This window comes from Cebus imitator, unplaced genomic scaffold (genome assembly GCF_001604975.1).
Source record: "Cebus imitator isolate Cc_AM_T3 unplaced genomic scaffold, Cebus_imitator-1.0 Scaffold508, whole genome shotgun sequence".
In the NCBI taxonomy this organism is placed as follows: domain Eukaryota; kingdom Metazoa; phylum Chordata; class Mammalia; order Primates; family Cebidae; genus Cebus; species Cebus imitator.
In genome coordinates, this window is record NW_016107823.1 from 76,174 (window position 1) to 97,821 (window position 21,648).

The window sequence follows — 21,648 nt, forward strand, 5'->3', positions numbered from 1 at the left end:
AAAAAAAAAAAAAAAAAAAAAAAAAGACTCAAAAGCTAGCAGAAGACAGGAAACAACTAAGATCAGAGCAGAACTGAAGGAGATAGAGACACAAAAAAACTCTTCAAAACATCAATAAATCCAGAAGCTGGTTTTTTGAAAAGATGAACAAAATAGGCCACTAGCCAGATTAATAAAAAAGAAAAGAGAGAAGAATCAAACAGATGCAATGAAAACGATAAAGGGGATATCACCACCGATTCCACAGAAATACTAACTACCATCAGCGATAACTACAAACAACTCTATGCACACAAACCAGTAAACTGGGAAGAAATGGATAAATTCCTGGACACTTGCACCCACCCAAGCCTAAACCAGGAAAAGCTGAAACCCTGAATAGACCAATAACAAGGGCTGAAGTTGAGGCAGCAATTAATAGCCTACCCACCAAAAAAAGCTCAGGTCAAGATGGGTTCACAGCCAAACTCTACCAGACATACAAAGAGGAGCTGGTACTACTATTTCTGAAACTATTCCAAACAATCGAAAAAGAGGGAATCCTTCTCAAATCATTTTATGAGACCAACATCACCCTGATACCAAAACCTGGCAGAGACTTAACAAATAAAAGAAAACTTCAGGCCAATATCCATGATGAATATAGATGTGAAAATCTTCAATAAAATACTGACAAATCGATTTCAACAGCACATTAAAAAGCTTATCCATCACAATCAGATAGGATTCATCCTGGGGATGCAAGGCTGGTTCAACATACGCAAGTCTATAAACATAATCCACCGCATAAACAGAAGCAAAGACCAAAACCACATGATCATCTCAATAGATGCTGAGAAGGCCTTTGACAAAATTAAACAGCCCTTTATGTTAAAAACTCTCAATAAACTAGGTATCGACCAAACGTATCTCAAAGTAATAAAAGCTATTTATGACAAACCCACAGCCAATATCATACTGAATGGGCAAAACTGGAAGCATTCCCTTTGATATCAGGGTGCCCTCTCTCATCACTCCTATTCAATATAGCGTTGGAAGTTCTAGCCAGGGCAATCAGGCAAGAAAAAGAAACAAAAGGTATTTGATTAGGAAAGGAAGAAGTCAAATTGTCTCTATTTGCAGATGACATGATTATATATTTAGAAGACCCCATTGTCTCAGCCCAAAATTTCCTGAAACTGATAAGCAACTTCAGCAAGGTCTCAGGATACAAAATTAATATGCAGAAATCACAAGCATTCCTATACACCAATAACAGACTAAAAGAGAACCAAATCAAGAATGAACTCCCATTCACAATTGCTACAAAGAGAATAAAATACCTAGGAATACAACTAACAAAGAATGTAAAGGACCTCTTCAAGGAGAACTACAAACCACTGCTCAAGGAAATAAGAGAGGACACAAAAAGATGGAAAAACATTCCATGCTTATGGTTAGGAAGAATCAATATTGTGAAAATGGCCATACTACCCAAAGTCATCTACAGGTTCAACACTATCCCCATCAAGCTACGTATGACCTTCTTCACAGAGCTGGAAAAAAACACCTTAAAATTCATATGGAACCAAAAGAGAGCCCGCATAGCCAAGACAATCCTAAGCAAAAGAACAAAGATGGAGGCATCACGCTACCTGACTTCAAACTATACTACAAGGCTGCAGTAATCAAAACAGTGTGGTACTGGTTCCAAAACAGAGATATAGACCAATGGAACAGAACAGAGTCCTGGGAAGCAATGCCACACATCTACAACCATCTGATCTTTGACAAGCCTGACAAAAAACAAGCAATGGGGAAAGGTTTCCCTGTTTAATAAATGATGTTGGGATAATTGGCTAGCCATGTGCAGAAAACAGAAACTGGACCCCTTCCTGACACCTTACACTAAAATTAACTGCAGATGGATTAAAGACTTGAACATAAGACCTAACACCATAAAAATCCTAGAAGAAAACCTAGGCAAAATCATCTAGGGCATAGGCATAGGCAAGGACTTCATCACTAAAACACCAAAAGCAATGGCAACAAAAGCCAAAATAGACAAATGGGATCTAATTAAACTCCAGAGCTTCAGTACAGCAAAAGAAACAGTGATTAGAATGAACTGGCAACCAACAGAATGGGAAAATTTTTTTTTGCAATCTACCTATCTGACAAAGGACTAATATCCAGAATCTACAAAGAACTAAAACAGATTTACAAGAAAAAAAGCAAACAAACCCATTCAAAAGTGGGCAAAGGACATAAACATGAACAGACACTTTTCAAAAGAAGACATACATGAGGCCAACAAACACATGAAAAAATGCTCATCATCACTGGTCATTAGAGAAATGCAAATCAAAACCACATTCAGATATCATATCATGCCTTTTACAATGGTGATCATTAAAAAATTTGGAGACAACAGATGCTGGAGAGGATATGGAGAAATAGGAACACTTTTACACTGCTAGTGGGAGTGTAAATTAGTTCAACCATTGTGGAAGACAGTGTGGCGATTCCTCAAGGACCTAGAAATAGAAATTCCATTTGACCCAGCAATCCCATTACTGGGTATATACCCAAATGATTATAAATCATTCTATTATAAAGACACATGCACATGTATGTTCACTGCAGGACTGTTTACAATAGCAAAGATCTGGAACCAACCCAAATGCCCATCGATAATAGACTGGACAACAAAATGTGGCACATATACACCATTGAATACTATGCAGCCATAAAAAATGATGAGTTCTTGTTATTTGCAGGGACATGGATGAATCTGGAAGCTATCATTCTCAGCAAACTGACACAAGAACAGAAAATCAAACACCGCATGTTCTCACTCATAGGCAGGTGTTGAACAATGAGAACACATGAACACAGGGAGGGGAGCATCACTAACTGGGGTCTGTTGGGGGAGACCAGGGAAGGGACAGTGGGAAATAGGGAGGGTGGGGAGGGCTAACATGGGGAGAAATGCCTAATATTGGTGAGAGGGGGATGGAGGCAGCAAACTACATTGCCATGTATGTACCTATGCAACGATTCTGCATGATCTGCACATGTACCCCAGAATCTAAAGTATGATTTTTAAAAAGGTAATGTTTCCTTTTTAAATCTGTGAGTAAAACAAGGCAGAAGTTGATAATTACTACAATTTATTATGTTTCATATGTTGACACTGTGTAAAGTCTATTTCAGTTTATCTAAACAATCACATTTATTTTTAAAATGGTACAGTAAATTCTATCACTTAGGATGACTGGGGAATGAGACCTATTAACATTGAACACTCTAGAATGGGAGGTTGGCCTTGGAAGTCATGAATTCAACTTTTTATATTTTAAAAACATGGCAAAAACACTTGTAGAGTGACACAGCAAACCTGGCATAGGAAGGGCCTCCAAAAAATCTCTCCTCAGGTAAGCAACGAAAACACCAGCAAAAAACTATTAGCCTCAATTTTTCTTGAATTTAGAAATTAAGCAAAGTCTTGCAGCAACCTGAGGAACATTTATTCATGAAAAGCTGCTGAATCTCAGTAGGAACAGCAAGTCTGTGAAATTTTAATTTACCCTATTCCCATCCCTGCTCCCCTTGGTAGCCTGGAAAGCTAAGAGCCTGCAATCCTGGTGAGAACTGGCAGCCTAGCCACCAGAGGGGGCAGAATGGGGTTGCAGCTCATTGAAAGCCACATTCCCAACGGACTGTCATTGTATGTCTGGTGTGGTGGTTCCCTGGAAGACCCCACTCAGTAGGATGTCTTTATTTAACCTGAGCTTGAAGCGCAACTAGGGGAACAGCCTCCTCCCCTTTCCTGCCCAACGGGTTAGCAATGACAGTCAGAGGTAACTGTTGATCTCTGAGGCTGCCTGAGGCAGTTGGTAACAGTTGTGCACAAGGGGGTTTGAAAAGCTCTGACATATTTGTGGAGACCTAGAAAATTACACACATGAGTATTACTGTGCTTAGGTTCAGGGGCTGTGCATAGGCCCAGGAAAGACCTTCAAAGATCCTAAGATCTCTACTCGCTGACCTTGAAATTTTTTGCACCCTTGGTAAAGACAGGGAGACTCAGTGGTTCCAGGCATCTAAGGAAATCTGTTCATTCATTAACTGACCACTAAGCTAACCGAGCAGAAACTTCTCAGTGACAACACATGACAAAGAACATAGCCTTTACAGAATTAGTTTAGAAAATGCCATCAAATCCACAAATCAACACCAGCAAACATTGAAGAGGTAGAAGAATATTATCTCCAGAGCTGTCACATTATATTATTTAAAGTGTTCTGTTACTCTTAAAAAAAAAAAGTTATAAGACATGCAAAGAAACAAGAAAGTATGACTCACAGGGGGCAAAAAAAAAAACAATCAATGAAATTGCAATTCTAATGAGAGGGACTCCCCACTTTACTAGGCAATCCTGTCCATACAGGAACAACACTAATTCTTAACAACCCTTCCCTTGTTGGAGCCTGCTTTCTTTGTAAGGGAGCACTGGTTCTAACTCTGCTCTCAATTCTTCCCTTTTCCGTAAGGTAGAGAGTCATATCTGAAGAATCTATTATCCCTTTCCCTTTAACTATTCTCCTCTCCAGGCTAAATAGTCCTAGTTTTCAAGTTTTCCAAATATGTCCACTGCACCATTCTGTTGATCCTTTTCTAGACCATGTTGATTCTGTCAATGTTTCTTTGAAAATGACATTGATTTGTAACTTTAAAGAAACTAGAAAATGCAATGAAATATTAAGACAATCAAAGTTTTTAAATATGAGTTTGGATTCCAATGACAAAAAAGCTTTTTTCGGTTGCCCAGAAATGGAGACATGCAATTGTATTGACATGTAACATAGTTGGGACTTGGTATCCTTCCACATCACTGGTCCCTGAAGATTATCTTCACACTCAGGTGAGCAAGTGTGCTTCATTCCAACTGAAAGTCCTAAGACTCCTCCATTTTTATAGTAAAATATCAGGTGATCGCTTCCTCATTTTGTTTAAAAAGCACACAGTTAACTCCTCAAACGAGACAGAATTTCAGTCCTTAAATTTATCATCAGAATTCATTAAATTATATTTTATGCTTCTCTATCAAGAATCCTTCCAAAAGAGGTGTCAACTACATATTATTTAAAAGGAATGAAATCAGTTGACGTCTTAGTACTTTATGTCCATCCGTCAAACCAGGTCACCAAAATGTGCCAAGTTGGAATATGTTAACCTATGTCCTTGCATATTATTCTCCACCGAGGTGTATTTTAATGCTGTCTATTAGAAAACACCATATGAAACCGCTCTATAAAATTTGTGAAAAATAATATTAAGATATTTTTCTCGATAAAGTAGTAGACATAAAATCCCACTTGATAAAAGATTTACAATTTTGTTTCCTTTGAAGTTAGAATGTTTGCTCTCCTAATATTAGAATTATGCTGATGATTGTGCCTCCTTTTCATCTGGGCTGTCAGAAAGCTGAGAGGCAAACAGGATACTCAGCCACAGCAACTGTGTCTGTCTTCATGTTAAGAACATTTGCTTACTCTTTCCTTTAACCTTGACTTTCCAGTTCTGCTTATTTTTTGTATTAAGTTACTGTATTTTGTTGTATGCTGCCCTATATCCTTTAATAAATTCAATTTGTAAAAATACAGAGTATAAATATATAAATAAAACACATTTCTCTATAGTACATACAATTTAATATTTCTTTGCTGACTCATTAGGCATGTAGAAGCTTGCAGCACACAGGTGTTGATACAGTTAGTACATTTGAATCTACCCAAATCTCATGTTGAAATGTAATCCACAGTGTTGGAAGTAGGGCCTGGTGGGAGGTATTTAGATCATGGGGGTAGGTCCCTCATGAATGGCCATCCTCTTGGTGATAACAGGGTTCTCACAAGATCTGTTTCTTTAAAAGTGTGTAGCACCTGTCTCATCTCTCTCTCCTGTTCTTGCTTTGGTCATGCGATGTGCCTGCCGCTGATTTGCCTTCTATCATGAGTCAAAGCTCCTTGAGGCCTTCCCAGGGGCAGATGCCATTATCTTTTACCCTTCCTGTACAGGCTGCAGAACCATAAGCCAATTAAACCTCTTTTCTTATAAAGTACCTAGTTTTTGGGTGTCTATTTGTAGCAATGCAAGAATGGCCTAACACAGGTGTCATGCTGAATATCAATGAATCATTTTCACAAGAACTTAAAGTTAAGAACCAACTTTTCAAAAGAATAGTTCACTTCTTGAGAGGACAGTCAGTATTTTTCCAGATTTGTCTGTATAAGATGATTGACCTCTTCAGTCACACTGTAAATTCTTTATTGAAATAGCTCCAGGGTTTTGTGTCTGTTCTGAATCATTCTTATTGAAGTAATTCAACCTGAACAGAACCCTGAGCATACTTTGAGACAGTCAAATAGTTATCCATAAGGTTTACATTTTTCAGTATAAACTTGTCTAGTAAAGTAAGACATTAAGTCTACCTAAAAAAACATAGATGTGATTATATGTATTTGTTATACTATTTATAGATATTTAGTTGCATAAACGAACATTTCTGTAGAGTGAATAAAAAGAGGAGTCAAATGATAAATTTCTAAACTTCATTTCATTTCACAAATAATATTTTATTCAGAATAGGAAAGAACCAAAGTGCACTGACTTGCTTTTCTCAAAATAAAATACTCTGGATTGATTTTACTTGAATACGTTTTCTTCCTAAATAAAGCCAGGTTAGCCCCATGTTAATAACCTCAGATAATTCAAAGGTAAGAATAAGACATGTTGGCTAACCTACTTTATTTGCTACAATATTAAAATTCTGGTCAACTATTAGCTGTAAATAATAACAGTACCTTTATCAGAGACAAATCACAAATCCCTACACTTCCTGGAATCTATTCGAAGGCATGTCAGGATGTCTCATTTCACTTGAGGAAATTATACACTTGAAATTATTCTCTGATCTATCTCCAAAATGAGTTTCTAAAATTGGAAGAACACCCATGGATCTTCAGTACTCAATATTCACAGACCACATCAAAAAGTCGGGAGGCCTTTTAATGTGCTTATGAAGATAAAGTATAAATAAAATCTAGGTGCCAATACATGCCAATATTAATGTTTTTGTAAATAAACATGACTCTCAAGTTTGAGACAACTATGTTGATTATCAGCTGCAAATATATAATCTTTAGCCTTCTTTCTTCTAGAATTGAAGTGAATGATAGCACTTAATGAGTTCACAAGATTTAAACAGGTTAGACCAAAAGTTCTACACTGATAATCTTAAACTCTGCAGGGAAATAAATGCCTCCTTAAAAAAAAAAAAAAAAAAAAAAAAAAAAAAAAAAAAAAAAAAAAAAAAAAAAAAAAGCCGCAAGCAATAAAATTCACTACAAGACTTTTTGTTCTTTCTGTTCTCTTAAGGGAACAGAAAGTTAACTAAATCCGTGCATAGGAAACGCAGTAGAAAAAAATCACCTTACTATTTCTTAATATATGAAAGATCCTCATGTCTCACTTAATCCTCACAATATCCCTTACATAGGTAGAATAACCAAATGTAAAAGACTGCATTTACTGATCATTTTTCATTTTTACCAAAAAATTTAGTTACAAAGAGGCTAGGATCAGAAAACCCAGAAAGCTCCATCCTCATGGAGCAGAGTTTGTTCACAAACCCCTCGTGCAAACATTTTCTCTCATGGGGGCCCATTTGGGCAACCTAAATTTGCATCTATAAGAAGTTGGAGGGTGTTAAAACAAGCAAAGTGAGAAACTGGACCAAGTCCCAAAAACTGTGATCTGAAAAATCTACCTTCAGCCACTGCAAACACACACAAACAGAAAATGCACACTTCCCTGTCATTTCACGCAAAACTAGGGACAATTTACCTAGTTAAAAATCTAATCATAGATCAATAAATTTTCTACTTACTTCAATAAATACAAAAATTGTTGTTATTATTGTCATCAGTTACCATTGTGGCAAGTGGTATACTAACAGATTCTTCTGTCGTATCTCAATTTATCTTTGTATATTACAACAATGTGGGTACTATTACTATCTTAGTAGAGATAAGAGAATTAGGATGTATAAGAGAAAAATCTCTACACTCAGCTTCCTACTTACCATGCAGTCGCCACCTCAAAATTTTAGTATCTCTGTCCTTAAGTGTTGACAGGCCACAGAGTGCTGTCCTTGGCTGCATATATTGCATCATTTCCTTATGTAGTCTTATTTCCCTCCATACCTTCATTGCCTCATGTACACTGACAACACCTGTGTAAACTTAGTCCACCCACCCACCCAATCTGTTCTCCACTTGATCCACAGTAATTAATGTTGTATATGAGAACATAACTTCCTAGCCAGACCACATTTCCCAGCCTCCCTTGCAGCTAAGCAAAGCCATGTGAGTTTCTGCCAATAAAATCTGAGCAGTGGTGATGAGTGTAGGCCTTCACGCATTGGGTGTTCTTCTCGCTCTCTTTCTCCCCATGACTGGAACTGGAGAAAAACAGGTCCAACTTTGGAAGACAGGGTATTTCAAAGGTAAAGTTGTCTCATCATTCTGGCCCCTGGATGAACTTGTGCGGCAAAGCTGCCTAGAGGCCTGGACCAGGTCACTGGTCTATGAAAGAGAAAGATACACCTTATCCAAGCCATTGTATTTTGAGTTAGCCCTTTCCTTAATTAGTACAAACAAAATCCATATCTCTAGCTGAGTTCTGTCTCCAAAGCTCATATTGCTACCTGGGTTTCTGCACATGGAATGCCTGACAAGAACCATAAATCCACTATTTCCAAAATAGAACTAATCAACTCTAACCTCTCCCTTCAGTAAATGGCTTCCTCATCTGACAGAGTCCAAATCAAAGTCAAGAATGCTTGCAACTTCCCTGTCGTTCACGCCCCACAGCCAATTTATAACCTAGTCCTGTTCATTCTACCTTTGACATATCTTTCACATTCATTCCTTCCTCTCCATACTTACTGCCACAACCTGAATTCTAGCCCTTACCATCACGTGAGTTATCTGCTACAGTTTCCTGCCTTAATTTCCCCGCCTTAAGATCCAATCCTCAGCTTAATCCCCACCTCAACTCATTCTCAACAATGCTAATATTATGATGTTTAAGCTTAAATCTAAAATTGTTATTTTATAAGGTATATTTTCAGGTCAAAATATTATCATGGTTTTTACATACATAAATTTTAAGGGCAAAATTTGCAAGTCTCTAGTAATACATTCCAAGAGGAAAAGTTGTTTGATTGAATAGGGAATAGAGAACAGGAAACTCACAATTGAATGATGTCAAGAAAGAGAGTGAAAGAAAAGAAAAATGCACTTATATACCTGAAACAAAACTGGCAGAAGAGTTCAAGGCCTGATTAGATCAAGCAAAACCTGAAGATAAAAAGGGATCTTCCCCCTACCAAGCCCAAACTGATCCCGCAGGGCTTTGAATGATAAAACAGATATCACCCTAAGTCAGAGTCAACCAGATCCCATCAGCAGCTACTTGCAGGGGAGATAATGAAGTCAGCAGAGAGACAGGAGGGAGCATCTTTGGCTTTATATAAAAGAACCCTGAGAATGGAAATTCTTGGGGATATTCCATCTAAATAACCACTGTGCCTGAAAACTGAAAGCTGCCTGCCATTTACTATCTGGGCAGGAGGCTATATGGATGTTTATCTGAGCACAAAGTTTCATTATTAAAAAAACAGAATCCTATAACTGCATTGTTCTAAACCTTTTTATAGTAATGCCTCAAATTTGTGAAAATGTTTCCTTTTATTTGGCAACTATTCACAGACTTCAGTATAGAATACCCACATGCTATCAGGACATACAGGGCTCTTCAGAATCTAATCCCTGACCTGTGTATCCCTGTAAACATGGCTCTTCTTACACCCTGTGTTCCCTCTGTGCTCTCTTGCTTCCAGTTCTAAATTTTCTCTATTGTCTCTTGGCTGGGAATGCCATTTTCAGTCCCATGCTACCCTAATATTTTCTGCACTTGGCTTACAGCTACTTATTCTTTAAGATTGGAAGCCTGTGACCACCAGCCTCTCACGGAGGCATCTTATGTTAATGTACCCACCATTAACATGTAACACAGATTCTCCTCTGTGCTACGTGGACATTGCCATCCCATGCAACAACAAAGGAGCTCACTCAGTGGGTTTGATGTGGTGGATGCTGGCTTGGGAAGTTCTGTGCATGTGTGGCACCATTTCCCATGAACATCATGAGATGGCATGCCTGATCTCTACTTCTACAGAGATCCTGAAGAGACTGAAAAAGAAGAGCAGGCTGCTGCTGACAAGGCTGTGACTAAGGAGGAGTTTCAGGGTAAATGGACTGCTCCAGCTCCTGAGTTCACTGCTGCTCAGCCTGAGGTTGCCGACTGGTCTGAAGGCATGCAGGTGCCCTCTGTGCCTATCCAGCAGTTCCCTACTGAAGACTGGAGTGCTCAGCCTGACACGGAAGACTGGTGTGCAGCTCCCACTGCTCAGGCCCCTGAATGGGTAGGAACAACCACTGAATGGTCTTAAGCTGTTCTTACATGGGCTCCTAAGCAACATGTAAGTAAGGCTGATGGAAAATAAACATCAGTTTCTTAAAAAATATTACTACTAATAAAAAAAGACTGGAAGCCCAAAGAGTTACTATCACTGTTATATGTTCCCATGTGTATCTCAATCATAAAGACAATGGCAATTAAGGATTGCCTGCTCTGCGTCAGCGCCTTTTTTGTTGCCCCACTTCAAGATTTTCTAATTCCCACCTTTTCTCTTACCCAGTGATGTGGGGAATCTGCTCTATGCAGACTTGACCAACTTCTATGTTGATGTAACTGGCCGGTACCTAGCTGGAGGTCTAAGCTATGACCTCTCACTCCCTGCCTTGGCCTTATCTTTTCATACTTGCCTCTAATTTTGTTTTGTTTCAGGTGTGGTAATTTACTTGGTCTGAAGTAGAATCCTACTAATAACCGGAGAGCTGGGTTGTCTGGAAAAAAAACAATTGATCTTATAACTAGGTGGAGTTTGCTAGAAAGCCAAGTCCACCCCCAACCATGGCCTTTTACCCCCACAACACTCTGTCAGGTTTCTACCTCTGGCTCAGAGGTGATGAGGAAACATTTATGATAATAGAATGTTATATATGAAAATTATAAAGCAAAAGTTATTTCTACCAGTCAAAACAAACAGACATACAGTATAAGCTCACCTTTCTAACCAGTCAAAGATGTTAACAGGAAAGGAGTGTTAACAAAAAGTGTTGAGAACTAAAATATTGCCCAGAAAAAAAAAAATATTGGTTATAAAACAAATATCATTTTCCAAGGACAGCAGAGTATAGAGGAGACAGGTGAGGATAGTATTTCTAATCAGGATGAGGGTTCGGAAAGTGAATTCATGACTCTCAACTCAAACATCATACAACACTCAACTGAGAGAAGAAAACCCTCAAACAGTCAATCCACATGGTTCACCACCAACAAAGTTTCTCTCCATGACCAAACTCTATTCAGGCTCCACTGAGTTCCTTTTCAACCTAACCTTGATGTTTGGACTTTGGCGTTTGTCTCTGCATTGTCCAATTTTAGCAAGAATCTTGGTAGTTGGTTTAGTTAGATTCCCCATTCTTCGCACTTGATCATCCTTGATATCTAATTGGCTTCTTCCTTCTCCACCTATACTCCAGGTGATGTCTGATCACCCTGGCCTGTCTTCAGTAAGAATCCTGCTAGGTAAGGTTTGCCAGAGTCCCATCCCTCACCACTATGTTTCCTCTTAATGATTTTCCATCCTCTGACCCACAACCTGTTCCTCAACTATAAATTCCTACTTGCCCATCTGTCTCCGCCACTGCAAGACCACACTGCAGTGGCCTTATTCCTATCCTGACAGTCCCCACTGAAATCAAGTTCTCCTTATCATCAACATTTTTTTTTTTTTGAGACAGATTCTTGCTGTCGCCCAGGCTGGGGTGCAGTGTCACAATCTCAGTTCACTGCAACCTTCACCTCCCAGGTTTAAGCAATTCTCCTGCCTCAGCCTCCCAAGTAGCTGGGACTACAGGCATGTACCACAGCGCCTGGCTAATCTTTGTATTTTCAGTAGAGTTATGGTTTCATTGTGTTGGCCAGGCTGGGCTAGAACTCCTGACTACAAGTGATCTGCTTGCCTGAGCCTCCTAGAATACAGGGAATACAGGCATGAACCACTGTGACCAGCTCCTTATCATGTTTAACAAGTGTCACTGAATGATTTTTTTTTTCTTTAGCAACATGAGCTGCCCACACTTTTAACCTGGAGGAGCACCTCTTCAAGTCTGTTTACCTTCTGTGAGTTCTGGTAACCTATATTCCATACACTTGTCATCATGAGGTTCTTCTTCCTGCAAGCCAAGACTCAGAGAAAAAGGTCACATCTCTTCACAATCACACCCCCTGTCATTCCCAATTTCCTTTATTTGTCGATGTTTCCTAGCATTGGGAGAAGAAAGAAATAATCATCTAAAGAGGCATAAATGGGTTTGTTAAAGTGGAAATTATTAAGAATATTTAAAACTCAAGCCCAACACATGGAACACAGAAAATCTGAGGGTCTAAAGGAAAAGTGTCACAAAGGCACACAAGCATGGAGGACATGTCTCAGTCCAGCCCTTACATAAATCTGTGGGAATACTACTTTTCTGAAGAAGCAGTCAATATATTTTTACAGTAATCTTTCTTTTAACTACTAAACAAAGAAATGTGTCTCTGGAGGTATATTTTAGTAGACTTTCTGCCCCTCTTTGTTTTACATTTTGAGTCAGTCCATTTGAACCAGGGCCTGTTGTGAGCCTGTTTACTTCCATTTATTTTTCTTAAGGGAGCACACAGAGCAGGAAAAGGGAATTTCAGCCTTTTTGAGGGGCTGTTAGTATGCTAAGTTTCCTATCTGAGACAGTAAGTGCTGCATCTATTCTTCATAACTATGGATTTTCATTCTTTTACATATGGAACCCCAAGAAGAGTTGATGAAAACTATGGCTCTTATTTCCTGGAAAAAAAATGGCTAGAAAATATTGAAAAAAATTTCTGCAGTATCACTTTTTCCTTGAAGTCCATCCTAGAAGAGCCCCAGCCCATGGGAAAGAGATTGAGAGTCCCTGCTCTATAAAGAGTTATTTTCTAACTGTTATCTTTTACGTCTTTTATTTATGCTTGTCTTCTCCAGATCAAGTCAAGACACAGCACATCAGTAACTGATATGATGAAAAACTCAGCAGGTGAGAGAAGACAGAGATACCACAGACTTGTGCTTTGCCTACTTAAACTCTGAGCCTGATATTTTCCTGAGGTTAAGTCTTACACCTTGCATTTAGAGTATGGTTACACCGGTGATACCAAAGAACAGGGGAATGGGCTGTCAGTAATCATGGGCCCAGAACACCCAAGGTTGAGCCTTTATACTTGCAGTTTCCTAGGCCCAAAACACTGTTCCCAGTTATTATCATGGCTGCTTCCTTTCTGTCAACTGGTCTCAGGTCACATATCACATCCTAAGAGGGCCTATTCCTAATGATCTATCTTAAGTAACTCCCTCACCAACAAAGCTATACTCCAGCACAATACCCTGTTCAGAGTCTTCGCAGTGCTTACCGCCACCTGTAATGATTTTCTATTGCTGTTTTTTTTTCTTATTAAGCATCTGTATCCGTAACCGGAATATAAGTTATACAGGAGAAGAGATTTTTATTTGCCACACTCTCCACTATACCCCAGCTGTAAAAGAGCAAATGGAACCCAGTAAACAATCACAAAATATTTTGAATGAATATTGGTTATCATATCACCACTTTGAATGAGTGAGTGTGATAGATCCAAACTGAGGTTCAGAGATATTTTCATTACGGATTTTTAAACCTATACTGTAATACAAGTATGTAGCTTATTATGGATATTTGAAGAGCTGTGTGCCAAACCTAACAAGACTTCTGAATGTTTCTAAATGTGCAATTGTCGCTATATTTCTGCTGTCATTTTTCAAAGGTTTCAAAATGCGTCATAAAATATTATTGGGTCAGGGACCATGCAGGCCACCAGATGGTTGAGAATGATTTATTTCCTTGATTTCAGACTACTGAAGAATGATTGCAAGAAGAAAGCCAGTTCTTATCTCTGAGCTTACGGAATAGGAAAGATAAAAGAGACCTTGAGGTTCATCTAGTCCAGATTCATTCTTAATTTAAAAACCCATTCTACACTGCCAATGACATGGTTATGTGATCTTGACTTTAATATTTTTAGTGATGAGACACTCATTATTTTACAAGATAAACTGTTTCACAATTGGATAGATTTTGATGAGCAAGGTCTTCCTTCTATTGATTTGAAATTTCCTTCTTGTAACTTCTGGCCCTTAGACCAATAATGTATAAGTCTAATTCCTGTTCTGAATTATGAACTTGGAAATATTTGAAGACATCTAAACTAAATCCCAGTGCTCTCAACTTCAGAATAAACATCCCAAACACCTCCAGCTGTTCCTTACTTATTTCTCCTTTTAGAACCCTGATCTTCCTACTGAATAATCTGTGGACACACTGTAATTAGGAAACATATATTCTCCAGGGCAAAGTGGAATTATGTGTTAGTTTTAATTATGGATTTAATTGTACTTATGCCATAAAACTACTAAATGATCCTCTTTTGTAAGTCAACTATGCATATAATTGCATACTATACCATTACAAATATCAGCATATGTTATTAGTTGTAAAATGCAAAACCAGGTTACTTTGATATATTAAGACCCCACCTTAGCTGGAAGTCTGCATCTAAAGGCATCTCATTACTGACAATGCCAGTTTACTATTAAAATTCTTTAGATAAAAATAGGAAGAAAAATCAAAATAATCTGGGCTATCAATTTTCACATGCACAATAGCATGGCTTCTTTCAATTTTAAAATTCATGGAGCAAGCAATTATAGATATCCTGAAAGTAAAGCATCCCTTTATAAAGTAGTACTATCAGTGAAAACAATCTAAGACAAACTAGTAAAGGTGAACTGTATTTTTACAACAATAAATAAATGTTTAATGTGGAACAGTCTTCAGCTAAATAAAGTAAAACTGAAGAAAATTAGTCCATATTCAGACTTTATGGGAAGATCTGGTAAACTGATCTCATGATCAATAGTAATTATAATCATATCATCAGTATGAATCACTAAAGCAGATATAAATTATACAATAATGCTGTAGCCCAATAATTGTTCATATTGACCTGCTACTGGTAAAAACTAACAAATGGACAATTCACACTAGGAAATTTGGTAGGTTTCAATTTACACGTCTATACTTCTAACTATACTGTAACCATCCGTTCTTTTAATGTCTAATAGTGAGTTATAGTACATTTGAATATCCATAATATGTTTATATGTAATACTACCTCAGAAATATTAGTACTGTTTTCTGTTTTATGGAATAAGCAGGAGTTTGCTGCATTTATTAGTTGATGATTCCTACTACAGGCACTAGCTAATCTTCAGCTTTCACCCAAAACAAAAGAACTAGGTTCAGTGCCACAATCACTGAAGAACTTAGACACTAACTCAACAACTTTCTGCACATATATATATATATATATACACACACACACACACATATATATATATATACACATATATATACACACATACACACAATAAACTATGTCTTGTATATTGCTTTGAATTCAAAGCCAAATGTTTCTAAACATCCAAACACAATGCTTCTCAGCAGTGTGAACATGACAAAAAGTATTTTGATCATCTTTTAAAATAAACAGCCTGAATTATTAAGTTGTTTCAATAATTCTTTGATTTGTTGGATTATGTCCTCCCAAAATTCATATGTTAAAGAGCCAGTACCTCAGACTGTGATCTTACTAGAGCATAGGTTGTTGCAGATGTAACTAAGACAAGGTCCAGCTGGAGGAAAGTGGGCACCTCGTCCAAAATGATTGGTGTTCTTATGAAAAGGGAAAATTTGGAGACACACACACAAGGAGAATGCCATGTGAAGATGAAACAGATCAGGGTGATGCTTCTTCAAGATGAGGAACCGGGAAAATTGTCAGCACATCACTAGAAGCTAGGGGAGAAGCATGAAATAGATTTCTCCTCATGGCCCTGAGAAGGAACAAACCCTGCTGACATCTTAATCGTAGACTCAGCCTCCAGAACACTGAGACAATAAATTTATGTTGTCGAAACCACTCAGTTTGTGGGATTTTGTTATGGCAGCTCTAGGAAATCACAACAATTTTTAAACTCCTAAAAAATACTTGGCACTCTCCTTTGGGGCACGCATTCAGAGTCCAAAGCACTTTACTTTGGATATCCTTAAATGGTGACGTATTCTTGTCCTCTGAGATATGAGTAACAGCCCAGAGTTACTCATATCTAAGACATGAATATAATGGGTCATTTGTGTAGGTAGTATAGCATTCTTTTAATTAATTACAGCATCCAAATTAATTGATTTATAATATAATTAACTGCCCATCTCAACAACTGACTTCAGCAGACAGTCTAAAAGATGTTTCAAATGGCAGCATTCCTAGGGGGGAAAAAAAGCATAACCTCCTAAGATAACCACCCTGAAATATATCAAAATGCATGTGTTATAAATCCTGATGTGTTTAATCTTAAATTTTCATTCTTTAAAGCCCTACTATATGCACGAGTTATATTATGAATAGTGTGAGCAGTTACTTTAATGTTAAGCCAGAGATTTTCAACAGTGCCTTGTGATACTAGGTACTTGACTAGAGATATATCTGGGGAACGATCCCAATATCTCAGCCTAAACAGTTTTCCCTTCTATCTGATTCATATTTTGCATTTCCATTCTACATAGAGACTGCCCAATAATGCTTTCTATGATTATGGAAATGTCTTATACCTGCATTGTCCAGGACAGGGGCCACTAGTCACAAGTGGCAGTTGAGCAGTTGAGATGTAGCTGGTGCAACAGTGGAACAGACATTTTAATTTAAATTAATTTTAATTCAAATAGCCACATGTAGCTATTTGGCTATTGTACAAGGCAGTGCAATCTTAGATTTTAGTTTGAAAATAGAATTTTGCTGCTAACAAAGTTTGAAAATCAGTAAAAATGAATGAATAAAAAAAACTTCTGCTAAAATGGAGTAACGGATGTTCTTCTGATCAATCCTCTCAGACAACACAAGTATGTAAATTTCTTGGGGACATGAGGATTGACTTTACTGCCAGTAAGCATAAAACTTAGTGAACTAAAACTTACATCACTAATCATTAGCCAGCAGGGGGGGCTGAAGAGTAGCACGACAGCATTTTCTTGGGAGAGGTTCTTTTTTTAACCCCTCCTATGTGTTGGTGGTCTATGTGGAGGCTCTTAAAATAGGTATTCTGGTCCAGGAACTCCAAAGCCTGCATTTCTTGCATATCCATTGTTAGCTACATACTCTGTCTGTGTCTGTTTCAAGTTCTGATCCCTAGGAGGTCGGAACTTGATTCAAAACAAAATGGTTCAAAATCCAATTTATTACAAAACCTGGTCTTTCCCACTTCTCTTTGTTAAAATGTGATTCGTGTTTAGATTTTTATATATTTTTTAGCTTTATTCTGTTTTTCCACATGTCAGGGAAAAATTTTAAGCCTTTTATATTTAGACAGAGAAGGAAAATTTCTTTGGCATGTTGTTGATTCTTTAAAGTTATTCCTAAGAAAACATTTATCCACAATAAATTAACCATATATGGCCTTACCTCTTGATAAAGGTCACTGAGATCTTCCTGGTGGGCCTGTTTGGAACATCCTGGGAATTCTCTAACACAGCAGGAATCTGGGGGCCAGTCCATCTCTGTCATTTCTAACCAGTCAGTGAAATACACAACTCCGCAGCACTTAAACTGTAAAAAAATCACTAGTCAGCCTCGGAAACTGCATAAATATTTTCTTAACTTATAGGAGATTAAGCATCAGTTTTAAAAAAAATTTTGCACCCAGAGCTACATTTATATCTGCCATCACCTAATGATATGTGTGCGTCTATGTTTATGACAGAAGTGTAGTAAAGGAATACCATGGCTAACCATTGCGTAATGGAAGAATTCTAAGTAATAATGCCCATAACACATAAAAACAAATCAGGCATGACCGAGTCTCACCCCCCAACTGTAAGATCGTCTACAAGTTACTATAGTTGGCAAGAGATTTAACATACACACTAACAAACCCAAGTAGGTGACACCTTATCTTTATCATTAAATCTCTAACCACCAAATTTTTATTAATCAAATTTTTATACTGCTCAACATATTCAAATATTATATTAAGTTTCTGTAATCTTTGTAAAAAGATGTGTTTACCAAAGCCCATATCACAAAAAGTTAGCAGACATGGATTCCTTAGCTAGTAAAATATCCAAAAAGTTTAAGAAATAAACATAAGTCTTGCCAACTAATGTTTATTCAACAGAGTAAAATTCTTGAAATAAATGTTCATATTCTATTACCATAATCTCAGAAGAAATGATGTGCCTTTAGCTCGAATAAACTTGAATTTAAGAAAAATTGTATTGACATTTTTTTCTTTTTTATCTCATTTCTCCAAAGATTAGCAAAAACTTTCTCTGATCAAGGTTTGGAAACACTGCTTAAGGACCTCTATAGATTAGACTCAGAACAATTAACTATGATGAATGATTTTCTGTCCTTCAGTAGAAAGGGAGGTTGCTCTTCCTCCTCTAGTCAGAAACAAGGACAATGGGCAGTCACTGAGAACTCTGCCAAGAGTGACTGGTTATGCAAATTATGCAGTCCATCAGATCAATCTGTGTTCAGGTTTAATATTGTATCATAAAACATTACAATCCACCACCATTTCAAAATTAAACTAAAACTAGTTTTGAAGAATTCTGAACTTTTCATGCAAAAGGGAACAAGGAAAATACTACAAAGTATTTTGTGTTGTTACACTGGCTTAAATATCTGACTTTTAAACAGAAAAACATCATCTTAAGAGTATTATAAATGACGAATTACTGAAAGCTGTAATACTAAAATTTTGAAAACAATATTTTATATATTTTTTTCTTTTTTAAACTTGCTCTAAAAGTCATGAGTATACTACAAACATCACAAATGTCAATAATTTGACATCACATATTTTACATAATACATTAAATATCCTTAAAAATATATATGTAGTAAAAAGACTCTACTTCATAAAAATCATAAACTACGGCCTTTCCAAGTCAGTCTTTTTAAATCCTTGCACTCAAAGAAAACTCATTTCTCTCCTCTGCTAATGACATGAGTCTTTTCTGTGTTGATGATAGAACAGTTCTTGGAACTCTCTAACTCCATCCAGCATGGAACAACCTATTGATAATAGCTTTGTCAGTAAATGACGTATTCTACATAAATGCCTTTTTCAAATAACTTAATCATATAATGTTCAATGCTAAATTTATTTTATGTTAATAATTATTTTTACAGAATTGTCCTTCTTCAACAGAAGAGATACTGAATTTATTCTAAGACTTTTCCTGAAAACTCCTTTAAAGTAAAGTCCAACATTGTACCAACATATTACTGTGGTCTACATCTCCTTGTCATTTTCCTGTCTCCTTTAATAGCATATTGTGAGATAGTACCACTCTTGCTTATATGTCAAGCTCTAGAAAATAACATCACCATTTTACATATGAGTAAACTGAGGCCTCTGACAATGAAGTAGCTTGCCAAAGTTACAGACCAGTATGTGGGACAGTCTATTGCAAAGACTATGCTCCAACTACTATATTAAAATAAATAAATAAACACATTTTTTATTTAGTGTCCGACATAAACATCATTGGGGCTTAAGTGAGAGTCTGCTAAGTTGAGGTATGTGCATAGAATTGCACTGAATGAGAAGCAAAGGAAACTGACACCTGATAAAGTTGCTTTCTGCAATACAAGTCATTCTAGAAGTGTGACCTCCACCCAAATTCATATGTTAAAATTCTAACCCCCAGTAGTTTAGAATGTGACTGTTTTTGGAGATAGTGTTTTTATAGAGATCATTAATAAGGTCATTACAGTGGGCCCTAATCCAATATGACTGATGTTCTTATTAGAAGAGGATATTTAAATACAGACATATTATAGAGGGAAGACAATGTGAAGACATTGGGAGAAGGTGGCCATCTGCAAGCCAAGTAGAGAAACCTCAAAAGAAACCAACCCTCTCCACTCCTTCTAGCCTCCGGAACGGTGAAAAATACATTTCTATTATTTAAGCCACCCAGTCTGTGGTGCCGTGTTATGGCAGTCATAGAAAATTAATATAAGGGATTTAAAAAACTCTTTCAGGGTTCCCGGAGGTTTTCATCATCTCCATTTATGTAAAATAGTCTTATGAAATGAAGGAGGAAACTTACCATGTAACAAATCTAAAAACAAGTGTGTTATCATTTGCAGTACTTACACATTGTCCATCTAGCTGACGCTCCCATCAGAAAAAAAATTCACTTTGTTTTTTAACTTGGATTATCGCTGTCTACATCACAAATTCCAGAAAATAACAACCTCTGGGCAGCATCTACTCAGGACAGTAGCTGACATAACTTACTATAAATTTCCTAATGCTTATTTTCTCTTTGTGTTGTTTTTAGCACAGATACACAATAAATAAACAAAGTTAGGAAGCACTTAAATAAACAGGAAATATGTGTTACAATGATAATTTTTACCATTTCAACAGTTGTACACAGAGAGCCAGATTTGGAGATTGCCCTGGACTTGAACCTCTGCCCACATCCAGGACAAAGTAACTGAGCAGAGATTTGGCTATCTATCATGTAAGATACTAATTCTCAAATGCTTTGTGGTCTAGCACTAACATAAATTGAAGGAAACTGAAATACTTATTCACCTGGAAATGTCACTTCAATCACAAGGAAACTGCTTGGAAGACGAGCTTGCTTTGAAGCAAGATCAATGGTTAACTTCAAGTCACCAAATTTTATATATCTGAATGTAGTCCTCGCTTGAGAAGATGGTTGGGTACAGTGCTACATGGCCATTGGGTAAGAAAAGCTAAAAGCACCTATACTGTGTAATGTTATTGTTAATAACCATAGGCTAAATGAAATCGAACTATGACATCATTTAATCTTCTCAACAACCTGAAAAGATAGGTATTTTTATTATCACTATTTTCCAGGTGAGAGAACCAAGACTTAAGGAGGTTATGTAAATTATAGAAGCTCACGTGACAGTAAGTAGCACAGCTATGATTTTAACCAAAGTCTTTCTGAGTAGATCATGCCATTAATGATACACTGACTTCAAAGTCCCACATGAGAACAATCATTTTTTAAAACTAAAATCATGTTTAAAATGCTGATAGCACTAAAAGTCATGAAAAAAATCTACTTGACTAGAACTTGGATATTTATCAAGTTAACTCTCATAAAAAGGAAACCTCACAAGAATTCAGCAAAATGGCTTTCCAAAGTTATTAAATATATGTGAACCATGTGAAATAATGGGGAAATGGTATATATGGGAAGAAAATCAGGCCATGAAGTTACTTATTTTTCCAGAAAGAACTGCTCCAGAGGT

The 21,648-nt window shown here is 37.1% G+C and overlaps 1 protein-coding gene across 5 annotated transcripts in view; it reads right to left on the reverse strand.

Moving 5' to 3' along the window:
• Positions 1–21,648, reverse strand: part of TSPAN12 (tetraspanin 12) — a 78,222-nt gene that overhangs the window by 7,633 nt on the left and 48,941 nt on the right. For 4 of the 5 annotated variants that reach the window (XM_017513864.2, XM_037733242.1, XM_017513866.2 and 1 more), the window contains one exon: positions 17,803–17,946. The exons of the other annotated variant lie outside the window; for it this stretch is intronic. In XM_017513864.2, the coding sequence (XP_017369353.1) occupies positions 17,803–17,946 (144 nt within the window). The remainder of the gene's footprint in view (positions 1–17,802; positions 17,947–21,648) is intronic. 5 annotated transcript variants of the gene reach the window in all.